General features: G+C 34.6%; 2 protein-coding genes across 5 annotated transcripts in view; both read right to left on the minus strand.

The window, feature by feature from the left end:
• Window positions 1-2,467, minus strand: part of LOC127621987 (circadian locomoter output cycles protein kaput-like) — a 94,843-nt gene extending 92,376 nt beyond the window's left edge. The window contains exon 1 of the mRNA XM_052095829.1: window positions 2,420-2,467. The gene's annotated coding sequence lies outside the window, so the exon portion shown is untranslated. The remainder of the gene's footprint in view (window positions 1-2,419) is intronic.
• A 4,684-nt stretch (window positions 2,468-7,151) lies between these two features.
• The window catches only part of nmu (neuromedin U), a 37,660-nt gene continuing 17,178 nt past the window's right edge, over window positions 7,152-27,633 (minus strand). The window contains exons 2-12 of one of the 4 annotated variants that reach the window (XM_052096229.1): window positions 22,935-22,972; window positions 19,413-19,675; window positions 16,531-16,586; window positions 15,569-15,616; window positions 15,302-15,361; window positions 15,106-15,135; window positions 14,803-14,853; window positions 12,985-13,059; window positions 9,477-9,530; window positions 7,832-7,891; window positions 7,152-7,454 (exon numbers count right to left, since the gene is read on the minus strand). In XM_052096229.1, the coding sequence (XP_051952189.1) occupies window positions 7,856-7,891; window positions 9,477-9,530; window positions 12,985-13,059; window positions 14,803-14,853; window positions 15,106-15,135; window positions 15,302-15,361; window positions 15,569-15,616; window positions 16,531-16,586; window positions 19,413-19,560 (558 nt within the window). In that variant the 5' untranslated portion in view covers window positions 19,561-19,675; window positions 22,935-22,972 and the 3' untranslated portion in view covers window positions 7,152-7,454; window positions 7,832-7,855. The remainder of the gene's footprint in view (window positions 7,455-7,831; window positions 7,892-9,476; window positions 9,531-12,984; window positions 13,060-14,802; window positions 14,854-15,105; window positions 15,136-15,301; window positions 15,362-15,568; window positions 15,617-16,530; window positions 16,587-19,412; window positions 19,676-22,934; window positions 22,973-27,633) is intronic. The other 3 variants (XM_052096228.1, XM_052096230.1, XM_052096232.1) reach the window with 3 other exon arrangements.

Genomic DNA, 27,633 nt, shown 5'->3' on the forward strand with positions numbered 1-27,633 from the left:
AATACTTTGTGTTAGTCATGTTCGTTACTGTCAAGCTCCAAAAATGACATGAAAGAACCATAAAAACACAATTAAAGTAGTTAATATGACTCGTGCATTTTATTCAAAGACACTTGAAGTCGTGCGATAGCGTGAATCACAAAAGGCTGTGTTTAATAAGAAATATATAAAATGCACAACCACTGTTTAAAAGGATAATATATTCAATTATAATTAGGGTTACAACAACTATTTGATACAATTCGTAATAATCTATAATGAATAAGGTAACTAACTACACAATAACAAACTAAAGATTTTCAATTTAATCAATACTTTAATGAAGGGATCACTTAAAATAATTTGGTATATAACATCTGACAAAATACCATTGTTATTACACTAAACCATGGTAACTTATTATTAATCACCACTGCAATAAAAAAAAAAATTATAATTAAAATAAAAAAATAAACAATGGAATTGGAAAATATTTTGAAAGCCTCTTATAGTTTTTAAAGTTTCCTATATGAATTTATCCTAACATTACAGTAGCAGTACTTTTTTTTGTTGCCAGAAACCAGGTTTACCAAGGTAAATTTTTGCAATGGTGTTAATGTGTTTTTCAATAACTGCCTTGCCAAAGAACTACATACTGTGGGAATAACATTCTCCAGTTCTGTCTTTGCTATTAAGTGAAGGGCCGGTGTTGATCAACACTTTTTGAAGGTGAAAAACAACCTGTTTTTATAGTATCTTTTTATAGGGATCATATAGGTGTTTCATTTTGGAGTGTTATTCATAACTCACGTGTTCATGTGTTATTTTTATAGAAGACATTTTGGGTGATGAACACACCTTATACAGATTTAACCTAAATCTAATGGAGGCCAGGCTTTATTTTAAAGTGTTTACATTACTATATTTACATAAGTAATTAATGAGTAATAACAATGAACTACCAAATCTTTGTGTAATTACTATGCTAGTTTATGTTATAACAATGGTAATAATAATATTAAAATGTATTCACCTATGTGTAACATGTAAAATACATTTATTTTAGTGGACACAGTAAAATAAACAAATTAGCCTACCCTTTTGGGCATTAAAGCCGAAAAACACTAGAGTTAATTAGTTTTAGTTGTGTGCAGGCATAAGTGATAAAGACACAGTGTCTCAAAAACTAGTGAGCTGCCTACCAAGACAACATTTAAGCATCACACTAAGCATTTCCAAAATGCTGCATGCTATATTGGTGCACAAAAATACTAAGTAGGCAGCTTACTCAGGTTTTTGAGACAGAGCCACATTGTGAACATCAGCAAGACGCTTGTATAGCAAATAAAAACGATATTCGCTTAAAGGTTGATCTGATACACCAACAATGGTATGTATATGTAAAATAAAACTAAAAAGACAATCCGTTCCCGCAACAACTAAAGAGATTCAGCTTCAACGCCTAATTCACTCTGAAACCGAAACATCTCTTACTTATGTAGGTTTTACTTTTCTCTTTAAGTAAAATCCAAAACCTTTCAATAAACACATACACACACAAAAAAGTGCACTACCACCCGTTTGTATGAAAACGATAAATTACCGGTTTCATCTTATTTTGTCGCTTCAGTCACCGCTACGCATAATAATTAAACAGACCCAGGCGATGCAATATGTCAAGATCTCCGGCTAAAACGCGTCTGCCAGAAATCATGTCAACTAATTCAGTGTATGGATGGTTTATCCTCGCGTCGCGATTAGTAAAAGACAGTATATATTCAGTCCAGCTCCCTACAGGTTGCTGTGCTACAGCTGCGATACAATGGTCGGGTTAAATTGGATTTAATTCCCATCTTCACAGTCGCAATCCCAGCGAAATCGCCCGGTTGCATGGTAAAGAAAAATTAAATAAATAATTCAAATTCAGGATCACAGTCTTACATTTGTGCAACTTTTCAGAGTCATTTATTCTATCGATATGCTTTATGAAATACAGTTAAAATATGACCTGAAGAAGCGCGAGTTTACAGTCAGACAAACGCGCGTCATCGATACAAGGGGTGATATATATAGTAACAAAGTTTAAAAGGCGAACCCACAACTATATACTGCACTGACAAAATTGTGTAAGGCACGAGAGATGTGCGGGTTTTAAATCGGTCGCAAACATTTGGCAGCGCAACATCGTACACTCCCCTTGTCTCACTAGGGTAGAACAAATGTGGGTCACCAGGCCTTCGGATTCTTCCCAGGCTAGCATTAAACACACACACACCCAGGCACACACGCACGCACACACACACACACACACACACACACACACACATCACCGTATTTCATCGCAAGTACACTGCTATCAAATCTGACACAAATATGACACTAGAGTATCGCAGCTCTTTCTCAAAATAATGCTATCTTGCAAGCAGGCTTGTGTCCTTACCTTGTCTATTTGCCGTACAGAAGGGAGATTTTCTTGCTTCTTGTTTTGGTTGAGACGGCAGTGTAGGATTGAACTAGAGTTGGACAAATAGCAGGGCCTACCCCAGGATTCCCATACGCATGCGCAGTACAGAATCCCACACAACCTGCAAAACAAAACACGAAACTGACTGCTACACTGCTAGCATGCGAGCATCCTTGAGTGGTGCAAAGTGAAGGGTACCTGAATAATGTTTTTCCTTTGAAATGAACATTTCAAATGTGAGGCAACGAAATATTAAAAACAGCCATTTAATTTTTTTGTAGCCTAAAACGAATCGTGTAAAATGCATGAAATTCATCAATCAGATGTTTTAATCAATATTATTTTTTGCAATATTTTTTTCAGGAAATGCACAAGTTCGTGACAAACAGTGATTTTAGCTCTAAGTCCTCCCATTCCTCTGCTTCGGAAATTATGTTTGAAAGTTTTAATAGCTTGATATATTTTAATGGTTGCTTTTTGGTGTGAATTTTATGGTTATACAAACGTTCCTAATCTTTGACCCGCATGTTTCATGTCTTTGTTTTGGCGGAATGCCAAATAGGTCAAAAACGCACTACAACCAACCTTGAAAATGAAAGCGCGCGCGAACTGCGGAAAGTGTGACGTATTAAATGACAGCTCACTTGTCCAATAAAAAGATGGTGCGGTCCGGAGGCAAACTGTTTCCCATGATTTTTGCAAGACAAACAATTTCAAAAAGTTAAATGACTATTTCAGATTGTGGTAAAAGGAAAGTTGTTTTAAACGAGACATACTCTCGATGCATTTTGTCCAGAGTACACTAATTATCTTGGGGAAAATATGTAAATAGTGTGGCAAGTCAGTGGGAAAGCGTGCATGCAAGTAGCCTATTACTGAATGATGATGCGGTTGACCTATTTCATTTTTAAAAAAAACTTATCTTGCATATATTATCTGATGTTAGGCCTACTTGTGAAAATTCCGCACAGATGTATTTTGCAGGGTCTTTTGTAATTCTTATGATTAAAAGTTCGTCACTGATATAATCGTTAACGTTGAAGACATTTTGCGAAATAGAACAGAATAAATAATAATTAAACAATTTATTGCGATCATTAATTTTTTTTTTTTTTCACTTTAGAATAAGGCTACATTTTTATTTTATACGCAGATTATGTACTTTAAGCATTAATGAACACGATTCGGGGGAATTTACTGGGCAGGCAGGGGTGTTGTGAGTCTGAGACGAAAGCAGGCTATATCGGACATGTGTGTTTCATATGAGACCATATGCTATTTATACCATATTTATATGAATGTACGTAAAAACAAATTGGAACTAATACTAACTACTAACTACTGGGTATTAAATAATTATATACATGTCCTCACAATGCAAAAATCTACCTTTACTGCATGTATTTGTATTTAATAATTAATTAGGATCTGTTCAATTTTTGATTAATTTCGTTGTGTCTAAATTAACAAATAACCAGCAAAAATGTTTGTATATTTAAAAGCCTTTAAGGACTAAAGATGGATGGTAAACCAACACAAATTTTGTCCATGTAAATCCATTCAGGAAAGTCCTGTACACATGGTGGGGGAGTAACGGAATGTAACGGGATTACGTATTTAAAATACAAAACATAAGTAATTTTATTCCACTACAGTTACAATTTAAATCATTGGTAATTAGAATACAGTTACATTCAAAAAGTATTTTGATTACTGAAGAGATTACTTTGCATTTTATTGTCATTTGTTTCATTTAATGGAAAACATTTATACATATAAATGATTCGATCCAAAGTGCATTTGAACAGCAGTGAAACCATTTTTTATTATGTTTTACATTCATACGAGCAATAGAGAAGTACGTTTGAAGTCAATTTGAAGTTTGGGGCACAAGAAATAGAAATAATCCTTGAGTAAATTGTCAGCTTTACGCTGAGATAAAAAACTATGTCTAGCCATTTTACATGCACATGTTCCCAGACACAATCATATTTTTTATCAATAAAATTCACATTATATCATAATCTATTTTTAGGGCAAAAATCATATTCTTGATAATAATGTTTGTATGTTTTCATGTAAAAATCTCAAAAAATCCTTAAAACATGATAATTTTGCTTTATCTTGTTATAGAAGCAACACTGCATAAGATATTTATGTTTTTCAGAGAATGTATTTTGAGTTTTTATAGTCAAAACAAGTGAAAAAAATCTCCCAGCGCTGAAGAAGTAATCCAAAGTATTTAGAATATGTTACTGACCTTGAGTAATCTACTGGAATATGTTACAAATTACATTTTACAGCATGTATTCTGTAATCTGCAGTGGAATTACATTTCAAAAGTAACCCTCCCAACCCTGGCAGTACAGTAAATATGGGCAAGCCTAAAGCATGGAACCTACTAAAACCCCATGTCCACTTGGAAGGAATGAAATGAAATGAATGAAAATGAATGAAAAACACTTTATTGCCCCCAAAGGGAAAATTGTCTTGGACTCATGGTGTGTTCACATTCACAATGACTTGATGTTCCATCCAATCATAAATAACAAACCAAATAAAACAATAATACCACCATTTCACACTATAACTATAAATGCATTACAGGATGTAGCAAAACAAATTCATCAAAGATAAAAACATGTTTACAATAAATATAACGATTTAAAATATTATTCAGGCCCTTCAATACCCTACTCCAACATATCTCGGTATTACATGTATTCATAAAATGTAGTAACACAATAAAAATCTCAACAAAAACAGGTTTACAATAAGTATAACAAAGTAAAACATTATACAGACCAATCAAAACCTTACTCCATCTTATCTGGGTATTTCATTAATTATTAATTTGTTATTTAACATTTTAATTGGAGTAGGTATAAAATATTTTTTTTAACGATTATATCTACACAATGCAGTACCCTATGTATTTTACAGGGTCTTTTGTATTTCTGTAGATTATAAAACGTTCACTGATATAATCGTTAACTTTTTAGAACTACCAAAGAACTACCAAAACTTAAAGTGTAGATACTAAGTTAGTTATTTTTATAACGATAGCAATAATTAATTGTATTAACGTGTAATAGGCTATGTGTAACACGTACAATTTGCTTATATATTTCTATAACAAAAAAGTACACAAATTGGCAATGTTTTCGCAACTTAATATTTTCCATAAATGGAGAGCTCGTGACCCCCAGCGGTACAAAGCTTTAAAAACAGTGCCACTCTGATGTAGTGAAAAGTAAAACACACGGTGGCGCTACAATCAAATTAAATTCAAGCTTATTTGATTCCACGGTGCGTTGTTTTATAAGTGCAAATACCGTTTAAAACAGCGAATAAACGTGATCTACCCAAGGTTTCTGTATTACATAAAATAATGTATCAATACAGGATTCTAATGAGAAGTAGACATATGTCATTTTATTGAGAAATCTACATTTTGATGTCACATTTGATTTAGAAAAGTTGATTTTCCAAAAAAAAGAATATGGCCAATATATTCAGGAATTGTAGAGGGTGCACACGAAGACTCTACGCATTGCTTAAAAATTAGTTAGTCTTAATTTTGCACCTTGCAGTATATTCGTTGAGTATCTACTAAAAATGTGTCTTGCTCAAGGGAGAAAATGTGACTTAAGGAGGACTATGATGTAACTGCTTAATTCCTGGCTCAGGGGTCACCCCAACTTCTGATTAAACCCAGCTGGCAACCCAGGTTAACTGTCAGCCCATCACAACATATAATTGTAGCATGTTCTATATGTGATTAAGCTGTGACAGAGCATGTGCTTTCCACTCTTACTTTTTTCATATCCTCCGATTGATTGGTTTCGACGTCTTTGGGGTTTGTTGTTTTGTTTACAACCCTGAAGCTTCCTTTTTCTCACCCACCCCCCTACAACACACCCATTAACCACTACAGGACTAATGTGTTTTGAGATTATCCCTCTAGGTATGTCTGTCTAGGACCAGTAAAAAGACACAAGCTACACATCTACACAACCACGTTTTCCCTGTCACAAGTTTAAGAGTCCTAGCGGAAGTGCTCTAAAGAAGCAGTGACATACTTTCTTAATACATACAGCTCAATAAATACCCCAATAGCACACATACATCACCCAGAAGTCTATTTGATGTGTGAGTGTTTACAGCTGGAAGACATATTGTTTAGGTTGCTTGGTCATCTGCAATACGTCTATAAGACGTTTCCTCTCAGATGTCAATAAGACATTCTGCAAAGGGCGTAGATTCAAGGGGGGGTTAAAGCCAAATCTACACCCTTGGATTCAGCAGAGGATGTTGAGACGTTTATGATTTAGGATGTTGGTAAATCTGTTGTTTTTAAGTTGATTATCCGATGTTAATTAGAATGTGGTGTATTCCCAAGGAAACACTCTTAAACAGACATCTTGGAGATGTACGTGTGCTATCTGGGTACTTACGTGATGTGCATTTATGAGAACAATAGACCAACAGTAGCATTCAGCTAAACTGATGAAGTACTGAGAAGAGACATGAAACATGCTGTCATTTAGATGTACAAATCAAATTAAACTGGGAAGTGATCAGAAGCGAAGGCTGATGAATGCCTTTTGACTCATTGTTGTGGATGCTACGATAACGCAAACACACAGACGCACACACTCACGCAGAGAAGGAGAGAGTGAGTCCCACTTGTGCTTTCAAGAAACAAACTGAGAAACAGATTTTTATTTCTTGCTCTTCGGTCGAATAATTCAGATACTGTACATGAAAAGCAATTTGGTCAAAATCACACTGCCACAATGAGGAAACATTTTATAATGCTTTTAATTCAAAAGACACAGTACAGTTATACAAACAGGATGTTTTAACCAATAAAATACTTTAATTGGGTTCTGTCTGTACATTCAACATCACGATTTAATGAGGGAGAGTTCTCTGGAATGAGTGTGATGTGATGTTTTAGGTCGTCTTACTCTGGATCAGTACAGCTGCGGGACAGGGTCTGTTGTTACTGAAAGTGTTAAAGAAGAAGAGAATAAATTCTGTGGAAAAATGTTTTTCTAGATGTAGTAACATTATAAATCAAATATATTAAAGTAAACAAATTAATAATAATAAAAAAAGTGCCAGTCTGAAAGCACCCTAAGGCTGTCATTCTGCATTACATCTCCTGTTGTGTTCCACAGAAGAAGAAAAAAGGTTTGGAACAACATGAAGGTGAGTAAATGATGACAGAATTTCCCATTCAGAGTGAACTATCCCTAGAACTACCAAGAAAGTATACGGAAATAAATTAATGTAACTCCAGACCCAATACACTAAGAAAACATATGAGTATGGAAAAAAGTCAGTTTTGCAGATTTTTCTCATTTGAAAGAAATTACATACCTGAGCTTTTGATTCTTTATTGTTTTACACATATTCAGCAGATCTTCTTCCATTTCGTGGCTGCAAAGAAAAACATAAAAATGGTAATTTAGCACAAAAAGTAACCATTTACAGAGCAGGGTTTCCCAAGCAATTAGATACAATTGTAAGTTTGCAAAATGATAGGACATCCTGCATGTAAGCAGGGCAGTTTCTTGGCATAAGCAAACTAGTCGGTCGGGGAGGAGGTTTAATTATTTTCTATTATTATTTGTATTTATTTGTAAAATGTTCAATCAGGTGACGCTTTATGGCTGCATTATCTGAGAGAGCAATAAAATTCGGTCTCTCTCCCTGGTGTTAGTGTACGCTGCTGCTGGGTAGAGAGGTAGAGATGGGGATGGGAGCGGCCATGCGCACCTAGTGGATCAAGTGTCAGTGTCAGAGTGTCATTATGAAAAGGTCAAAGCCCTCAGGGGCACAAATTCATAAAAATAAGAAAGAGGAAGAGAAAAAGAAATATAGAGGTATGCGACAAGTAAATCATGGGCCTGTTTCTTAACTAGCTGTTAAAATGTTTGCAAGCTTATAAATGTAGTCCTTGCAAATCTACAGATATTATGCGTATCCTAGGCAGGGTTGGGGAGTAACGGAATACATGTAACAGGATTACATATTTAAAATACAAAATATTCCACTAATTAGAATACAGTTACATTCAAAAAGTATTTTGATTACTTAAGAGATTACTTTGAATTTTATTGTTATTTGTGTCATTTCATATTTAGACCTTTCAGATGGAAAACATTTATACATATAAATGATGCGATCCAAAGTGCATTTGAACAGCAGTGAAAAATTTTCTTATGATGTTTTACATTCATACGAGCAGACAGAGAAGTACATTTGAAGTAAGTCTTATAAAAGTAATTCAGATTGGCACAAAATGAAAATTCATAGATTGCAAACTGATAGCTGGCTGAACAAGAAATTTTAAGTTCTCTCAACACAATTTTTAGCAATTAGTGAACAAACTAATTTATATTGATTAAACAAAGCAATGTTGCCAAATACAATTTTTAAGACAGTTGATGAGAGAACACAAAAATCTTATTGCATCATGTTGCATTGAAATTTTAAGTTTGCTCAACAATGTGTTTTTTACAGTGTTTCTACAGTAGGTGGATTGAGATACAATTAAAATCTGATTTTTCTTAAAGTATCTCAGTCTAAACGATCAAATCAGATTTTATGTGGGGCTTTGTTTCATCATTTGTTGTGTGACGGCGTGGTATGTCAGCTGTTGCGACAGGAAGAATTCATTACATTAATGACAACGACCGCTACTAATAGAGCTCTATCATGAGCACAACACTTTTACATAACAACACTGCATTTTAGCAATGTGTTAAGCACATTGTTAAGCAGCTGAATATTATCACAAAAGGTGGAATTTCTGAAATATTATCAGAAAGATGTTGAAAATAATATGGAATAAGGATCTCGCCTAGGGCACCAAAATGGTCGGAAACTGCCCTGAGGTAAACAATTTAGCAGGCTATGTAACGTCCAAGCAATGTCATTACTGTAGACAAAATACCTTCAACACTTTAATCATTAGTTTTCTTTGTAGTGTTAAACAATTGTCAAATATGTTACACCCTACCCGATAAAGGAAGTACCCTCTGTTCTGGATCCGGCCAGGCCCTTGAATATCCTCCTGTCCATAAAAGGAAATGTTATAAGAATTCTGAAAATATCACACCATACGAACCAAAATACAGCTTTCTGAGGCTGATACTGAACAAACATACAGAAATTTTACTCCACCAGAGAACTAGTTATTCAATCAGTCCAAACAACACTGACAAAATAAACGTTTGAGGAGATATTTGCTTTCCAGTTTCACATGATTCAAAGACTGATGAATGATGGCAGTGTTGTTAGGGGTATAAAAAAAAAAAAGAAGAAAAAAAAAGCTTTATCTAGCCAACAAAAATCCATCAGGACCATTTTCTGTGTCAGAGTGAGGTCAGAGTGAGACATCATTTACTCTAGTTAATTAATCTAATGTTGAGCCATTTCACATCCGGTACATTGAATTACAGTAGATGGACTCAAACACATGTATGCACTTGTTAGTCTCTTGTGTAATGTATGTATACAATACTTATACTTAAAAAAAAAAGGTGCCAAAGAGGAGGCCTCTCCCCCCCCCCATATATATATATATTCTAGTCAAATATGCGGTGTACAAACACAAATACACACACTGTCTGATTAAATACTTATTAACACTTAATTAAATCAACAATTAATAAAAGAAGCCCCGAGAGCTAAGTCATGATGAGATATTATCAAAAAGGATATGGCATTTCAGGATGCAGGCACAGTGGAAAAGAGAATGGAGTGCCATATTGAGGCTATTTCATAGCAGTCTGTATCCATGAACATCTCTGCAAAGTTACAGTATGTTGTTTTGTTCAAATATTCATGTAATTATCACAAACTTTAACATTGCATGTAATGGACATCCTGTTTAGAATGAAGGGAAGTATAAAGCTCATGAAATATCAGGCTTTACACTTGTGATGTGCCATGTCTGCAGGACAGACAATAATTAATATGTGTTAAGAAGTTTGATAATGTGACAAAGCTTTTCGCAATGTAACAAAGTGTCATCACATTGAGAACTTGACAACTGAACGGTTATTAACTTTGTCATTTAATCACTTTGCAACATCTCAATGTATAAATTACAGAATGACATAAAATAGGGGATCTGTTTTGAATAGAATAGAATAAATTGAATAAATGTTTTAAAGTGGTCATGACATGAGGAATCAAATTTTCCTTGATCTTTTGATATATAAGAGGTCATTGTTCTATAAAAACCATACTGTAAGTTTCAGAACTGAAAACATCCTCCTTAATAGAAAAATAGCGTTTATTCAAACCAAGCTGCAAGAACTGCTCATATTGAATTTGTGGAACTTGTGATGTCACAAGGACCAAATATATCTGCATATGTCTGCCTCTTCAGCAAGACATCAACGCACATTTTTGCACCCACTTACACTCAGTCTGTCACACAGGTGAAAATGTGAGAGATGGGCCTGTCATGGGAGATTCATCTACACTTTTAAGGGGACTCACACAGGACACCTTCATGTGCCTTGATTTAAATGTTTTTCTACATAAACATGCACTAGAGGAATGGCTTCGACTGTTATCATGCATCTGGCGCCATTTTAAAAGATGCAATGTCAAGTTATAACTCTAAAAATGAGACCCCCATTCTGTTTCAATCAGCCATGCTGTTTTAAACATGCACTAGTTTGACGTCTTTGATCGTTTGATGCAATTTGTGCACTGCATTTTAAGAGTGGTACAAGCACAACTTTTAAAAATGCATCTCTGAAACTGATTGGGAGAAACACATGTGAGGTGTCACTCTGGTGAAGACCAGCATCTCTGCTTTGACCTGTTGAAGCTGGTTAAAGCACCAAACACCACCGTGGTTTGTATTATGTTTGTGTATTCAGAATATTTCAGCGTGGATTGTATATATATTTTTGGTTTATATCAGCATGGATTATTTGTGAACCATTCACAATATGATTCAAGCTGTGCAAAAGAACTGTTATTGAAAGATGGGACAGTTAAAAACACTATTGGGGGGACCTGGGTAGCTCAGCGAGTATTGACGCTGACTACCACCCCTGGAGTCACGAGTTCAAATCCAGGGCGTGCTGAGTGACTCCATCCAGGTTTCCTAAACTACGGAGGGTAGAGTCACATGGGGTAACCTCCTCGTGGTTGCTATAATGTGTAGTTCTCGCTCTCGGTGGGAGTCACGAGTTCAAATCCAGGGCGTGCTGAGTGACTTCATCCAGGTTTCCTAAGCAACCAAATTGGCCTGGTTGCTACGGAGGGTAGAGTCACATGGGGTAACCTCCTCGTGGTTGCTATAATGTGTAGTTCTCGCTCTCGGTGGGGCACGTGGTGAGTTGTGCGTGGATGCCACAGAGAATAGAGTGAGGCCTCCACATGCGATACTTCTCCGCAGTAATACGCTCAACAAGCCATAAATAAATTTATCAATTGTCACACATTATACATACATTTCTGCATATACATGGTGAAATTATTTATTTCTCACATATCCTAGCTAAGCTAGGGTCAGAGTGCATTGTCAGCCATGATACGGCGCCCCTGGAGCAGATAGGTTCAAGGGCCTTGCTCAAATGCCCAACAGTGGTGTCTTGGTGATGTTGGGGCTTGAACCCCTGACCTTCTGGTCAGTAACCCAGAGCCTTAACCGCTGAGCCACCACTGCCCTTATCCATGTGATAAGATGCTCGAGTTAATGGTCTCAGATGCAGAGGCAACTGAGATTCGTCACTACGCCACCACGAGGACTTAAGAGCGCATTGGAAATTGGGCATTCCAAATTGGGGAGAAAAAAAACACTATTGGACTGTAAATCCGTAAGTAAAGAATTTAATTCATTAATATTTCATATGTCATGACTGTTTGATAGTTTATGGTGCTGCTTGAGTGAACAGTTTAATATATTCAGATCAAATGTGTTGGATGTGGGTATGTTAATCCTGAAATTTAGTTTTATAAATGTTGGTAGAGTTGTAGAGTTTATTCATTTTCTTTCTTGCGTTTCAGATATGGCTGTATTGGAAGGGCTGCATGCTGTTAGTCATAACAGTGGGTGTTTACACTGAAGTCTTAAAGGACCAGAGAGCTTAAAACTGTGTTTCAGGCAGAAGGACAGAGACGGTGTGGAAAATTATTATATATAACTTATCATGACCCTTTTGGTGCCAAAAAATTTTAATTTTACAATATAACATTGTAAAAGCATTATAAAACATTATAAGTGTACCTTAAGTAAGATTAATTTAAAAAAAGACCCCTTTAAATTTAGTATGGATACATATCCCGAACAGACTTAACCAATTCTAAACTGACTTTTGAATGCCTACTCTCCTAATCTTGTGGACCAGATGTATTTAGTGTCTTGGCATTTACCAAAACTATATATTGATGGAAAAAGCCTCTCATGTAGACATTGAGTATTTCAGTGATTCTGTTTCTCAGGTTGTCATACTTACAGTGCTACAGTAGTCTGAGTGAAGGTAAGCATGCAGAATACATACATTTAATTTCATTCTCCTGCTTCTTCTTCTGGCAAGCTGGGGTATGAGCTCCAGAAGAGGGTGCAAGACAGTGGACTGACACATACACATATATAGAAAGAAATCATGAAGACAGACATGGAGAGATATGAAAGCCATGAACACCTGCCCCCAGAGAACAGCCAGGGGTTGCAGAGAGGACTCACGCTTACACACAGTTCTGAAAACAGACTTTCACCTTTCACAATTTCATTACATACTTTCTCTCTTATTTGTCCTCAGTGCGGCTCAGTGTTCATTTTGCACATACAGTGCACTGATGATCAGTAAAATTACAATCACATGCAGGCCATGCTTGAGCACATAACAACACATGTGGGGGAATGTTAGGTTATGATATCAACCAGATCAAATTAGAAATTATTTTGTGTGTGTGTGTAAAAGTGATTCTAGGTAGGTTGTCATTTAAAGTGTTGTTGTTTATGTAGCATATGCAGTATATCTGGCTGTATATTTTAAACATATCACAAAAGCAGTGTACTGTATAGTTAAATGTCAGGTTTAATTAATATGTAGGAATGTTTTTTTAAAACACGGCACTTTTGCAATGTGAACATGCAAGGAATTGACAGTAGACCTTCACGTGAGGAAGAAAAGCCACTGAATAGTTTAATTTCTCTGACAGCATCAACACAATAGCACGTAAAGTGACAGAACGGGATGCTCAATTTAAAGTGAGTTCAACCCAAAATATTCAACATGATTACACAGGAAGTCGGCATGTTGTTTCCTAAAGTTCCGGTACCCTAGAATCTGCAACATTATGCCGACTCACTGACAAGCGCCATTGCTTATTGGATATTTTTGCATCGGCTCTACTGTTTTTACCTTCTCCTTTGGTGAAATTGGAAGCGTGTTGCGTGAACAGCATGGGAGACCTGGGTTCGAATTTACATTGAAACCAGGAAGTATTTGCGTTCGCATAATCAGTGAATACTGTGATTCAGAGGTAAAAATTTTCACTCTAACATAAAATGTTTAATCCACAAATGGTTAGGTTTAGGTTTAGGTTTGGGGGTTGGGCTGGGAGATACAGTTTATAAAATATGCATTCCTATTCACTGTATTACAGCCTGTACAACTGAAAACAACTTGCTTTTGGCACCCATCGCTGGACATTTCACCTGGAAAATTAAGCTCATATGTGCCCATATGTCCAACAAAAATTGGCCACTGGGGGCAGTGTTTCAAACTGCGGTAAGAACAGACAGATGTCAGCTACAGGTTTGGAACAACAAGAGAGTGAGTAAATTTGACATAATTTAGATTTTTGGGTGAACTATCGCTTAAATATTAAGATGAATCCATGAAACTGCCAGAAAGGAGACAGGCTGGGTAAATGTCTGGGGTGTTGTTTTACAGTATTTGAATGGGTTGTAATCACTAATTTGGGGCTGTTGTAAATCATCACTAGACACTGCTCTATATCCAATTACTGCACCCTTTTAGTTGGTTCTTCTTGGGTCAGTGTGGATGCTGTCACAGAGGAAGACTCAAAGGACATGAGAGGTTACCATGCATGGAATGGGAACTAATGTGTAACAATAGCTTTAGATAGTTACAGTAAATGTACTGAAGGGGTAGAGCAATCCTGATCTGACTGGGAAAGGTGCACTATCCTAAAATTCATCTAATTTGATTCAAGTGTTGCTAATTTCCAGAGTATCATAATATAGATTACAGTACACAATTGAATGTGTTATTGAAGACACAGTGCAGCGTAGCAGCAGTGGCTTGAAAGCAACAGACATGGCTAAAATAACTCTCGAGTAAACCTACCGTGCCATCTGACAATCCAGCACCATTTGGTTTAGTGTAATGAAATAAAAACTGTTCAAACATTCACAGACACACACACACAAAACCCAGAAAAACACAGAAAAAGTTACACAAACATATACAGAGAGACATAGGTACATACAGACACACCAATAGCAATACAGTGCAATAGACAAAAAACATTAGATTCATAACATCCATACAGTACATTACAGGATTAGACATAGATAAAAAGGATGTTGATGTTATGATGTCATAGAATTGTCATCGCACTGAATATGTCTGTAGATGTAATATACTCACCCGTTTGCTGATCTCACGAGCTGTGATCTCCTGCACATACAAAGAGAAAACGTTACGAAATCCTGAAAACTGAACACTTACATGTCTTTTCATAGATTTATACATTACAACTTTTTTTAATTCCTACTAATGGCTAATATGATAATAAAGTGATATCAAAATAAATAAAGATGGCAGTCAGTAAAAAAAAAATCACCTTAGATTTTTGCAGTGATCCCAGCATTAGGAAACACAGGTCCCCTAGAACATCAGAGGTCTGACAAATGTTAAGAGAAAGGTAAACAAGTTGCAGTAGCATATGGAGAGTTTAAATGTCTAAGCCTGAGCCAAATGAGTCAAGTAACTCAATTCTATGTTATACTGATAGTATTTTCCACAGCAAACCAACACTGTATCTGTAAAAACAAACAAACTGTTAGCTCTGATGCAAATGTCCAAAATACTTCAACACTCCATTACTCACTCTAAATGATGGGTCTGCAGAGAGGAAGAATGAGCAAAAATCGGTTATCTACAAGGAAAAACAAAAGAGGCAGATGTAAGTTTATGTTGTTGGAAAGCTGACGAGAGTTTTTGTGTGGGGCTTACATGACTCCACAAAGATGACTATTATTTTGAAATACACTGACTTAACATTTTATTAGGAACACCTGTACACCTACTTATTCATGCGACTGTCTAATCAGCCAATAATGTGGAAGCAGTGCAATGCATAAAATCATGCAGATACATGTCAGGAGCTCCAGTTAATGTTCACATCAACCATCAGAATGGGGAAAAAATTTGATCTCAGTGATTTGGACTGTGGCATTATTGTTGATGCCAGTCGGGCTGGTTTGAGGATTCCTGTAACTGCTGATCTCCTGGGATTTTCATGCACAAAAGTCACTAGAGTTTACTCAGAATGTTGCTAAAATAAAAAACATCCAGTGAGCGGCAGTTCTGCAGACAGAAATGCCTTGTTGATGAGAAAGGTCAACAGAGAATGCTCAGACTGGTTTGAGCTGACAGAACGGTTACAGTAACTCATATAAACACTCTGTACAATTGTAGAGAGCTGAATAGCATCTCAGAATGCACAACATGTTGAACCTTGAGACGGATGGGCTATAACAGCAGAAGACTACATTGGGCAATTTATTAGGGCCATAGTGTTCCTAATAAACTCCTCAGTGAGTGTATTTCAACATTAAATACTCCTCATTGCCATAACCATGTATTGAATTGTTCTTCCAGCCTTTCATCCCCAAGTACATCCATGTACACACAGTTAGCACACATAAACAAAGACGGTTGTTATATTTATATATATATAGTTTGTAGTTGGTAGCTATTTACAAAATGTTAATTGGTGGGTAGAGCTAAACTCAGTAAGACTTAGTGGACTGATTAGTATTTTATATTATATGAGTGAATAATACACACCTGGGTAATGAACTGGTCATGTTCTATTGAGGATGGATTAAATAGCACTGGAGCACCTGCAATTTATAAAAAAAAACCAAAAAAAAACACCATAATTTCATGTATATTACTAATATTATTACACTTACTTACAGTAAAATTGAACAATACAACAACAACAAAAAAATCACATTGACATGTTGCATTCTATACACCATCTACAGCTGTGCATTTTGTGCCCTTTAATGGATAACAAAGTCTCGATTTAAAATCCACCAAAAATATTCCATTAAATCTCAAATCTTATTATTATAATAATACAAAGAAATCTAAATGTAATTCTAATTCAGTTGTGTCACAAAATTAACAGTAAAATAACAGTCAAACTGGGTACATGAAATTAATTACATTTGCTTGTCAATTTTGCTTGTTTGTTGATTTAGGCCTCCTTTTCTCAATGGAATAAATTGAACTCAACACAGTTCATCTATTGATCTATTGTGTTGGTGTCTATATCTAGCTTCTTAAACCATTACTCTAAAAAGGATGAGTGATGTATGTGTATGGGCTACATTTAAATCTTTAATTAAAACATCAAATAATTACAAAAGAGGACAACTAGTCACCATTTTGTTGAAAACTTGGTTATAAAGCAATGCAAAAGAAAAAGGAAAGACTTGGTTAACAGAATTTCAGTCTTGTCAGTCTTGACAATATAATTATATTTTTGTATCAATAAATGAGTCACATAGTTGCCCGGGCTACTAATCTGACAACATCTCTCCTGACATTTCTGCATTTCTTATACTGTCAATACAGTCTTCAAATTCTACGTGACATCACAATTACTTATCAATGAGCGCTGCTGACAAAATTTTCGAGCGCTCTACCACATAAAACTTTTTTCTCAGTGACATCATAATTAGAAGTTATGTGACTAAATCTAATGTGATAATAATAGCTCTGGGTGTGTAGAGCAAACACTTTATTGCAGTGTTACAGATGATTAAGTTGTAATTTTAGCCTTCTAGTGTAATGATTAAAACTCATGCAATTAATCTGACAAATAACACTGTTTAGTCCATCCTCAGTTTGCACGTTTATTGTAAAACGTTACAAATAGCAGCACAAACTTGCTCTGTATCTATTTACTTACAGTTATAACTCATTGAATAAAAAATCAACTTGAATAGAAGGGAGAAATGTTAAAAATGAGAGATGCTTTTCAACATAATTCATTGTTTTTACTTCTATATGAATCCTTAGTAAATGCATCACAATCATACATTCTAGCATTAGCCCAAAATAGTTTTTCAGTGTTATGTGTGTGGCATATGATCAATATTGGCCGTTATCTACTCTTCAAACTAATGTAGCAGATTTTTGAAGCATAGACAGAAGATCTAAGCCTTGCATATCAATTGCATGAAAAAGAAAACTGCCAATCCAAAGTGTCGATAAAGACAGATCTTGCAGTGGAGGACAGAATAAACATTTTGATAGATTTTTTCAATACCCGTTGCAATATTTATTAAACTGAGGTTAAAGGAATATTACTGGTTCAAAACAAGTTAAGGTCAATCGACAGAATTTGTGGTATAATGTTTATTACTTATTGTTAAAAACAAATTATTGCAATGTGTCCCTCCTTTTCTTTAAAAAAGCAAAAATAGAAGTTACAGTGAGGCAGTTACAATGGAAGTGAATGGGGCAATTTTTAAGGGTTTAAAAGCAGAAATGTGAAGCTTATCATTTTATAAAAGCACTTACAGTACAATCATTTTTCTGTTAAACCATATGCTTTGTATTATTTAAGATGTACAGATTTTAAAGCGTTTACAGCATAATGTCTTCATGGAAACAAAAACAATTGGCTATAACTTTACACAGAAAATTTTATCACACTAGAATCATGTTAACACACATATTGTTTACACCTTGTATCTATACTTTTGAGACAGTGAGTATTTTAACTTTTATGAATTGGCCCCATTCATTTTCATTGTAAGTGCCTCACTTTAACCCAGATTTTTGCTTTTTTTAAAGAAAAGGACGGACAAGTCGAATTTTTTTTTGTGGTAATATTCATTTAAGTTTACAAAACACATACTGTAGTTTAAACTTTCTTTTCAGCGCAATAGTTTTGACTATTTAAGATCTCAGTATTGACAAATCTAAGAGAGAAATAAAAACTGGCACAAACTTTTACACTATTTGAAGTCTGTTTTATATATTCAATAAATGTTTTGATATGTGTATATATATATATATATATATATATATATATATATATATATATATATATACATATACCTATATATATTCTAAATTCTAAATATTTGGGAAATTAATGAAATTCTGTGGATCTTCTAAAACTAATATTTTGCCCTTCTTTTGTTATGTCACTGAGCATCTGCCAGTTATGTTCCATATCAGGCAGGCATATTCTTATTACGAAAAGAACGAAAGAAAAGAATACAATTTAATTGTTGAATTGTGTTAAACAAATGTTAATCTAAATAATGTGATTCTTGTAGCAACATCTAAATTAACAGGTTTTATTGAAATCACTGAATCAATCTAAATACATTAGGTTACACCAACAAAACAATTTTTTTAAGAGTTAGATCAGGTAGAAAAAGATCCTTATGGTAGGAAACAGGTTGTCGCTTTTTACACAGCATGTGATACTGGCTCATTTCCAAAGAACAATCAAGTTGTGTAGAACACAAACTTTAAAGATGATTATAATATTAGTTTTGGGAAGCGATGTTCTCAATCATGCAACTTTATGAGAATCCGAATTGTGATCTAGACAAGTAGCAGGTCACCAAAGTTCTTCAAACTCCCTAAGTTATCATTAAAAAGCACAAAAGTAGAAGACATTTTTGTTTAAGACTTACTTTTGGTGATTGGTATCAAGGAGATGAAGAGGACTGCGAGTATCAGTGTGGAGCTGTGTGCTGGACTCATCGCGCTGTGCTGGAGGTGTCTCGCGCTGTTGCTCGTGCTGTGAGATTCTCCGCTTTCACACTGATTGCTGCTCCGCATGGTCTCGCGCGTGTCAGTCCTCGTTGTTTGCGCGGGTTCTTGTGGCTCTTGTCAGTCTCCCTCACAAGCAAAGCATTTAAACTCTCGGAGTAACACACCCTCTTCGTAAACACACCTGCAAAGTACGTCATTAGGAACATGTATGATGAATTCGTGCACACAAATCATAATATGATGATGTCAGCGAACACCTTGATCGTTTATATTAAAAATCGATTTTTAGTAATATAATTACAACCTTTTATCTGCACTCGGATCTGTCTCATGAGAACACAAACACTTGTGTTCCAGCTATATCAAAGTAGCCAAGGCTACTTCTATCAAAGAAAATGGCCTGATTCTAGATTATTCTGCTACTATCTTTAATCATAGTTATTTAAAAAGGGAAGAAATGTTAAGCAATTAAAACAACGAGAAATCTGTATCTATTTCTTTTCTCCACCATTGATTTATGTGAGAAATAACAGTGAAATACATTTCAGCACCAAGTGCTGTGGACAGCTCCAGGACAGGGACACCAGACTAAATTTCCCCTTGAGTCCAATTATCAAAACGTTACTGTCCTCTCTAGGATACTTTAAACATGTTAATGTGTAAATGACAGACTTGAGATACAGATTTAAAAGGTATTCACTGTAAATGAAAATACAAATCCTGGAGTGATTCAGATTATGATGTTTACTTATGCTTAATACTTAATTTACTTATGGTTGTAAATTAAAATAATTTAAAAATAATTAATTCCTAAAAAATGTTATTGACTCTCATGCCAGTTATATTTACTTTTGATTCATTTCCAACTGGATTTTAGACCCAATCCTAACCACAGGGCATATAATGATCACTGGAAACTAATCCCTAGCATCAGAAATGATATTTAGACAGCATTTTCTCAAACAGTTTTTTTAGAATTTTTATTTTTTATTATTGTTTTATTTAAGTCTCCATATAGGCCTTGTGCAATCCATGCCTTCAAACCCCAGTGTTCAACCTGTTGGTGATCCATGGTAATGTACCTGAGAGAAATATTATAAATATTAAAAGACAAAGGAAATGCTCATCTGTTATATTGCCTGCAAATATGAAGCAAACTTGAACAGAAGGCTAAATGTCCTAGAAGACAGACAAGAAGATAAACGGAAAGTAATGCACATTTATAGAGTATTCGACAGGTACAGCTGATACCAAAGTGCCAGGAGATAACAATATGTTTGATTTCCCAAAGATGAATGAAGGAGATTAGTTATATCTCGCACAATTCAGTCAAGTATACAGTTACATTAACTTCACTTTATTGAGAAAATCCACACCATATTGTCGAAATTAATAATACCTTCACTTCAGATTGAATAATTTATAATCAGATAGTTCAGACATTTATACTCTATATAAAGGTGATTATAGAATAGCTTGAAATCACCCATCAAAACATATGAAGAAGAACGATAAAAATAAAATTTTGCCATACTTAGGCCAGATAACTCAAAACATTAATTCAAAAGGACAAAAACAGAAGAACAAAAGGCACTACAAAGTCTTGACTTATCACTTTAATCTTTTTAAATAACTGTAGTTATTTAAAGTAGCTGTTTATTTTTATAAGTGATTTTTTTTAAGTAGCTGTAAGTCACACATTTACACATTAAATCACATAAAATGTTTTTCTTTCATGAACTGCAGCCAACTTTAGTTAGTTCATCAGTAACACTTTACAATAAGGATCCATTTGTTAACATTAGTTAACATGAACTAACAATGAACAATACTTTTACAGCAATTATTAATCTTGGTTAGTGTTAGTTTCAGCATATACTAATACATTTTTTAAATCAAAAGTTGTGTTTCTTAACATTTGTAAATGCACTTTGATCTAACATGAACTAACAATTAACAATTGTATTTTATGAACTAATAAATGCTGTAAAAAATCTATTGTTCATTATTAGTTCATGATACCTAATGAATCAACTAATATTAACAAATGGAACATTATTGTAAAGTGTTACCAGTTAATCTAAAACAACACATCACACATCATCATGCCCTAACGTACTTGTGAATTAACGTCACAGTTCATCCACTGTCTTGAAATCAAAGTATTTAGTACATTTTCACAAAATGAAAATAATTTGGCTCTTTGATTTTGGGATAAATATTAAATTACATACTGTAGATGGTACACGTAAGTAAGAACTTTTGAAAAATTGCCAGGATTTTACAAGATTTAACAGTAATTTCATATAATAAAATGCTCTTTTCAGTATTTTACTGTAAAATCAATGCAGGCTAGGTAATTTTCTGTCACAAATCAACAAATTACTCACCATTATGGTGTTTAGTGTTCTTATCTTATTTATTTCTAATTACATTTTTTCTCAGTTGGTGCAATTGTTTCAAAGAACACGATAAATTGTTATGTGATGTATGAGTAAAATTAGTAAAATTAGTGGTTGACTTTATGTCAGAACATGATGTACTGTATAACCTACACCATATAATACATTTGAAAGTAAAGAAATAGTATCATATTAAACGAACAATGAGGAAGGGATGTTTGTAAAGATAGGCTAATATAGTTGGTTTTACACCTTATTAAATTTTTATCATAAGTTGTCAATCAGGCACACAAGATATCAACACTCGATGGTGACAATTAACATTTGATTCCTATATTAATGCAATGTACACAGGCTTTGAGAGCTAAAGATAATTTAAAGCTTAAGCCTTTTAATACAGTTAGGGAATTCAATCAAACCAAATAATATGAAGTTTTATTTAGTAAATAATGGCACAATTTGGGTATGAACTGCTGTAGTAAAATAAGGCTTAATATGCTTCCTTTATAGTCAACAAGCCTTTCCTTATTTTATCCAAGGAAGCAATGTTACCTTCAAAGTCTTCAACATTGAAGTCTTTCCTTGCATTAACATCTTGTAGAGGGAGTGCTTATTGTACACTACTGAGATTGATATTAGAGCTCTGCTATGACTTTGATTAAATTTGCAATTAACTGGAAAGATGTTAAATTGTCATAGAAAAGAATATGTTAAAGTATGCAATCTTTTGTAATCAGCTTTGTCCTGTTTTGCGGTGTGGCAGTAGCTCCCCTGAGCGTTATGTAGAGACAGATAATACGACTGCAGCAATGTCTGTGCAATACCTAATTATTATGAAAATGTCAAGCATTATCGTGTCATGGGCTCAAGAGTGAAATTCAAAGCATTGGGAATGGCCTCATGTTTCTCAGCATTGTTGATATTCTGAATACATTTGTGTACATACTGTATTTGTGTATGTGTTTGGAGACTGGAGATTGATTGTGAGTTTAAGGGACAGTTCATTCAAAAATAAAAATACTGTCATCATTTACTTACCCTCACGTTGTCCCAAAACTGTATACATTTTTCTTCTTCTGTGGAACATAAAAGGAGATATTATACAGAAGGTGATCCTAAGCCTTCAGATGCAATACACTTTCAATGTATGGCAAAATGATGCAGTGAAAGTGAATGGGGCTAACATTGTCTTTCTGATTAACATCTCATTCAACACACAGAAATATGCAAAGATAAAACATATCTCAATGTTTCCACCTGTCTAAGTAAAATGAAGCACTCACAAGACCTGTTGTTTTGCCTGTGTGTGTGTGTGTTGGGGGGGGGTGCTGTGCATCATGACGCACAAGGGAGAGAGAGATTTGATACATATTTAAGCATAGTGCCACTGGGAAATATCCGCTAAATATCAAAGTGAATAAATAATCAGTGAATATCCCTTACAAGAGGGTTATTGCTGGAGTTTTGGTGAATTGGGACTGGATGACAGAGTAGCATCAGAAAGAATTAAATAAAAACAATCAGAGCTTCTGCACAGGTTAAAGAGATGGAATTGAAATTAAGAGGATTAATCAGAAAAAGAATGTCAAGAAAGCTAGAGTGCAGAAACAAAATGGACAGGTGAGATAAAAACATGCACATTACCAAAATGAATTCATGATACATCATGTAAGTCACAAAGAGGAGGCGTAACAGTATGAGCAATAGTTGACCCATTAAAGAGTTTTGTTGACATTAATTTATTTTATTATTTAACAAAGACAAGTAATGTTAGTTGGATTATTGTAGTCTTTATAAGAATAATTTTATCCAAATATCAACCCCAATTTGAAAAAATGAAACTAAAAGAAACCAAAGCAAACTTCATGGGCAATCTGTGACATGATGTTGATTCAACAAGCCATAATGACTCCACATGACTCTAAAATAACCCTAGAGTGACCTGTGATTAACATTTAATTGGTGTGGGAGTGATACTCTAATGAGAGCTTCCTGTTTTAAATTGGTCTACACCCCTCTAAACACCTCCCGTCCTGTCTCGCCCTCCTCCATCTCATCCAATACCACGGTCTTCATGCCTTAGTTGATATTTGCAGGTAGAGTGGCAATTTTGCACCTAGTATCAGTTTATAGGTTTTGAAAAGCTTGATGACTGAAAACATATGGGAGTCAAAATGTTGGTGCACCACCTGTAATAGCCTGATATTTGCTGTCACAGCATATATATTTTGGTTTTACACTGTGTCACCATTTTAAAGGTGCACTCATTAATTATTAGGTGTGTTTGACTTTATGCGGCTGCACAAGCTCTGATGACGACCCTGCTTATTCGCGATTGGCCAGACTCAATGATGGCAATGGCCAGTGTTGGATAAATTACTTAAAAATAGTAATCCACTACAAATGATTAATTATCTATCTAAAATTTTAATCAGATTACTTAATTGGAAAGTTACTTTACATTTATGTTACTTTCTAAAACACTTTTCTGCTCAACCTATTCAAAATAATATCTGTTTATAATCATACACTCAGCTCCTCACATTTCTCCTTCACAATGACTCATTACGGGGCAATTATTCATGTATTTAACATAAATAATATAGATAACCCTATGTCCTTAAAATAATGTAATATGTTGAAATTTAGTAACTGTAATCTGATTACAGTAATTTAAAATGTAATGAATTACACTACATTTTACTAAAAGTAATGAGATTACAGTAGCTACTTAATTTGTAATTGGATTACACCCATCACAGACAACCACCACATGTGTTTTATAGGCTGAGTTCACATTGGCCTACTTCTGATATGTTAATAAATAACAACAGCAAAGCTATTTAAAACAACATGAAGGTGAGTAAATAATGATGGAATTTTCAAATTTGGTGAACTATAAAGATGTAATGAAAGTGAATGATGACTAAGGCTAACATTTTGCTTAACATCTCCTTTTGTGTTCCACGGACGAAACAAAGTCCTACCAGTTTGGAACAACATAAGGGTGAGTAAAGGATGACAGAATTTCCATCTTTGGATGAACTATCCCTTTAAGCTCTGAATCTGCCATAATTCATTGCACCATTTTTCCCCTTACTTTAACTTACATGATCAAGGTACACTATTTGGAAATTGCGTAGTTTTAGTTTAATGGATGAAGGCAATTGATTGGCATCCCTGCCCTCTCACTTTTTGTTCAATAAGGTTGCTTGGGGTCTCTGTGACCCAGGCACATCATGGGGAAAAGAGTGACTCAGCTTCAAAATCACTCTTCCAAATAACCCAAGTGATTAAACGTGTGACTCACACAACAAGTTTATCACTCTTAATTCCCCCTTTTTATACATCCACTCATCCAATTCTCCCCCAACCAATTCTTACATCGCCATCCACAGCCTCCCACATCCATTTGCCAAACAACCTTTGTAGTTTGCCTAAAAGTTTTAAAGCTTATGCCCACATGTTGACGTCAAAAATGAACACATAGCATCAGGGTAATTTGCACTTTAAAGAGGAGGCATACAAAGATATAAAAGGCCCTTTTTATTTTTTAGTTTGAAGCAGCGCAATTGCAAAACTATCAGTGTTAGAGTTTTTAATCATCGCAAGCATAAACAGCCCTTACATCAATCCTGCATCTGTTCTGGTGGTTGAGAACTTGTTATGAAGAGATGTCTGCAATAAACAACAACAACAACTCCTGTCAGCAGACCCAAAAAACTAATATTTTTATTTACATTAGTTCGTTTTTTAATTTCTATGTTATTTCAATCGTCCCTTTAGTTTTGTTTCCATTAGTTTCCAGTATAAATTAATTTTTGTTTAAAGGGAGAGTTCACCCCAAAAATAAAATTCTCTCATAATTTACTCACCCTCATGCCATTCCAGATGTTTATGACTTTCTTTCTTCTGCTGAACATAGACAAAAGAAATGTGAATAATATTTCAGCTCTACAGGTCCAGACAATGCAAGTGAATTGGTACCAACATTTTAAAGCTCCAAAATGCACATAAATGCAGCATAAAAGTAATCCATAAGACTCATGTGCTTCAACCCATGTCTTCAGAAGCAATATGATAGATGTGGGTGAGAAAAAGATTAATATCTAAGTGAGTTTTTACTATAAATCCTCCTCCCTTCCCAGTAGGTGGCGATATACATGAAGAATATAAATTACCAAAAACAAGAAGAAGAATGTGAAAGTGAAAGTGGAGATTTTAAATAAAAGAGGACTTCAACATTGAAATTTTTCTCACCCACACCAACCATATCTCTTCAGAAGAGTGGATTAAACAACTGGAGTCTGGAGTACTTTATGTGCTTTTGGAGCTTCAAAGTTTTGGTCACCATTCACTTGCATTTTGAGGACCTACACAGCTGAGATATTCTAAAAATATAAAGTTGTGTTCAACAGAAAAAAGAAGGTTGAGTAAATGATGAGAGAATTTTTGGGTGAACTATTCCTTTAAGTTTTAGTATTTTAAAGTTGGCAAAGTTAATGCATTAACTGATATCATTTACATATGTTTACATTTCTTATGGCCATGTAGTGTTATTATTGTTTAATGAAGCCAGTTTGTAAAGGTTTCACATGTCTTATTTATATTTGTTTTGGCGTCATGAAAATGTGTTTCAGTTTTTCTAGTTATTTTGTTTTTATTTGATTTCATAAAAAAAAAAAAAATTCATTTAGCTTTCGTTTTAGTTTTTGTTAACAATAATAACCCTGGTTTATACTACAATACACTACAATTAGTGGTTGTCAAGAGAAAATTGTGAAAATGGTGATATCTTTTTCATGCCTCTGCCATTGTTTACAGTGAAAACAGGCCGGGAAATTAACCTTATCACTTCGGCAAGATACTAACATTATGTCATGGCCACTTCATAGCAATCTTGAAAAATCAGTGGGTAGAGAGCAGCTGCACACAATGTAGCATGTGCTCAGCCATGTCTGATAAGCCCCTATGTAATTAATGCTTCCGCTGTGTAAGGCTGTGCATATTAGAGAGAGAACTCCAGGCTGAGGGAGTAAACACTGATATTTGAGGGTAGTAATTAGAGGCCATGTTTTCTTTCAGAGGAATGAGACTGTATCAGGCTCTAGAGAAGATGTATGATCTACACACAACCACACCAACAATGTCTCTGCCAAATGCATAAATGTAAATGCTGATGTGAGATTAGCACATAGCCTTTAATAAGTGGATGAACTATTAAAGCTAGAACATAAATCATCAAAATGACATCCTATGAAACTTTTAGATATTATATTTGAATCAAGGAAATATGTGTCCTGAAGCAATGCAGAGGAACTGCTTTTTTTCCTAAGTAATCTTTAAATATTCAGTTATCAAATGTAATTTTCCAACATCACACAGTGTTTGTTGTTTTTGTTTCCTGTAATATTTTAAATCATAATAAAATCAAAGAATAATTATCAAATGTGGCCACAAGCGTACATGCTAATTACACTAGTGCCCATCTTTCACTTCAATTTTGCTCACCGATCTGATTTTACGCTCTACTTATTGTTGTTCATCTTCCACATTCCCTCCCTATTCACTACTTGCCTTAAACCACAGTTTTCATTTTACCAGACATATAAGTCTTGAAATGTTTTACACATTTTTATGATTTTATTTACATGTTTGCGTTGCTTATGATAATACAGTAGGGAAATAGTAGTTTTATGAAAGTAGAGTAGGGAAGATTACACTGCCATTAAAGTTA

This window comes from Xyrauchen texanus, chromosome 28 (genome assembly GCF_025860055.1).
Source record: "Xyrauchen texanus isolate HMW12.3.18 chromosome 28, RBS_HiC_50CHRs, whole genome shotgun sequence".
NCBI classification, from domain to species: domain Eukaryota; kingdom Metazoa; phylum Chordata; class Actinopteri; order Cypriniformes; family Catostomidae; genus Xyrauchen; species Xyrauchen texanus.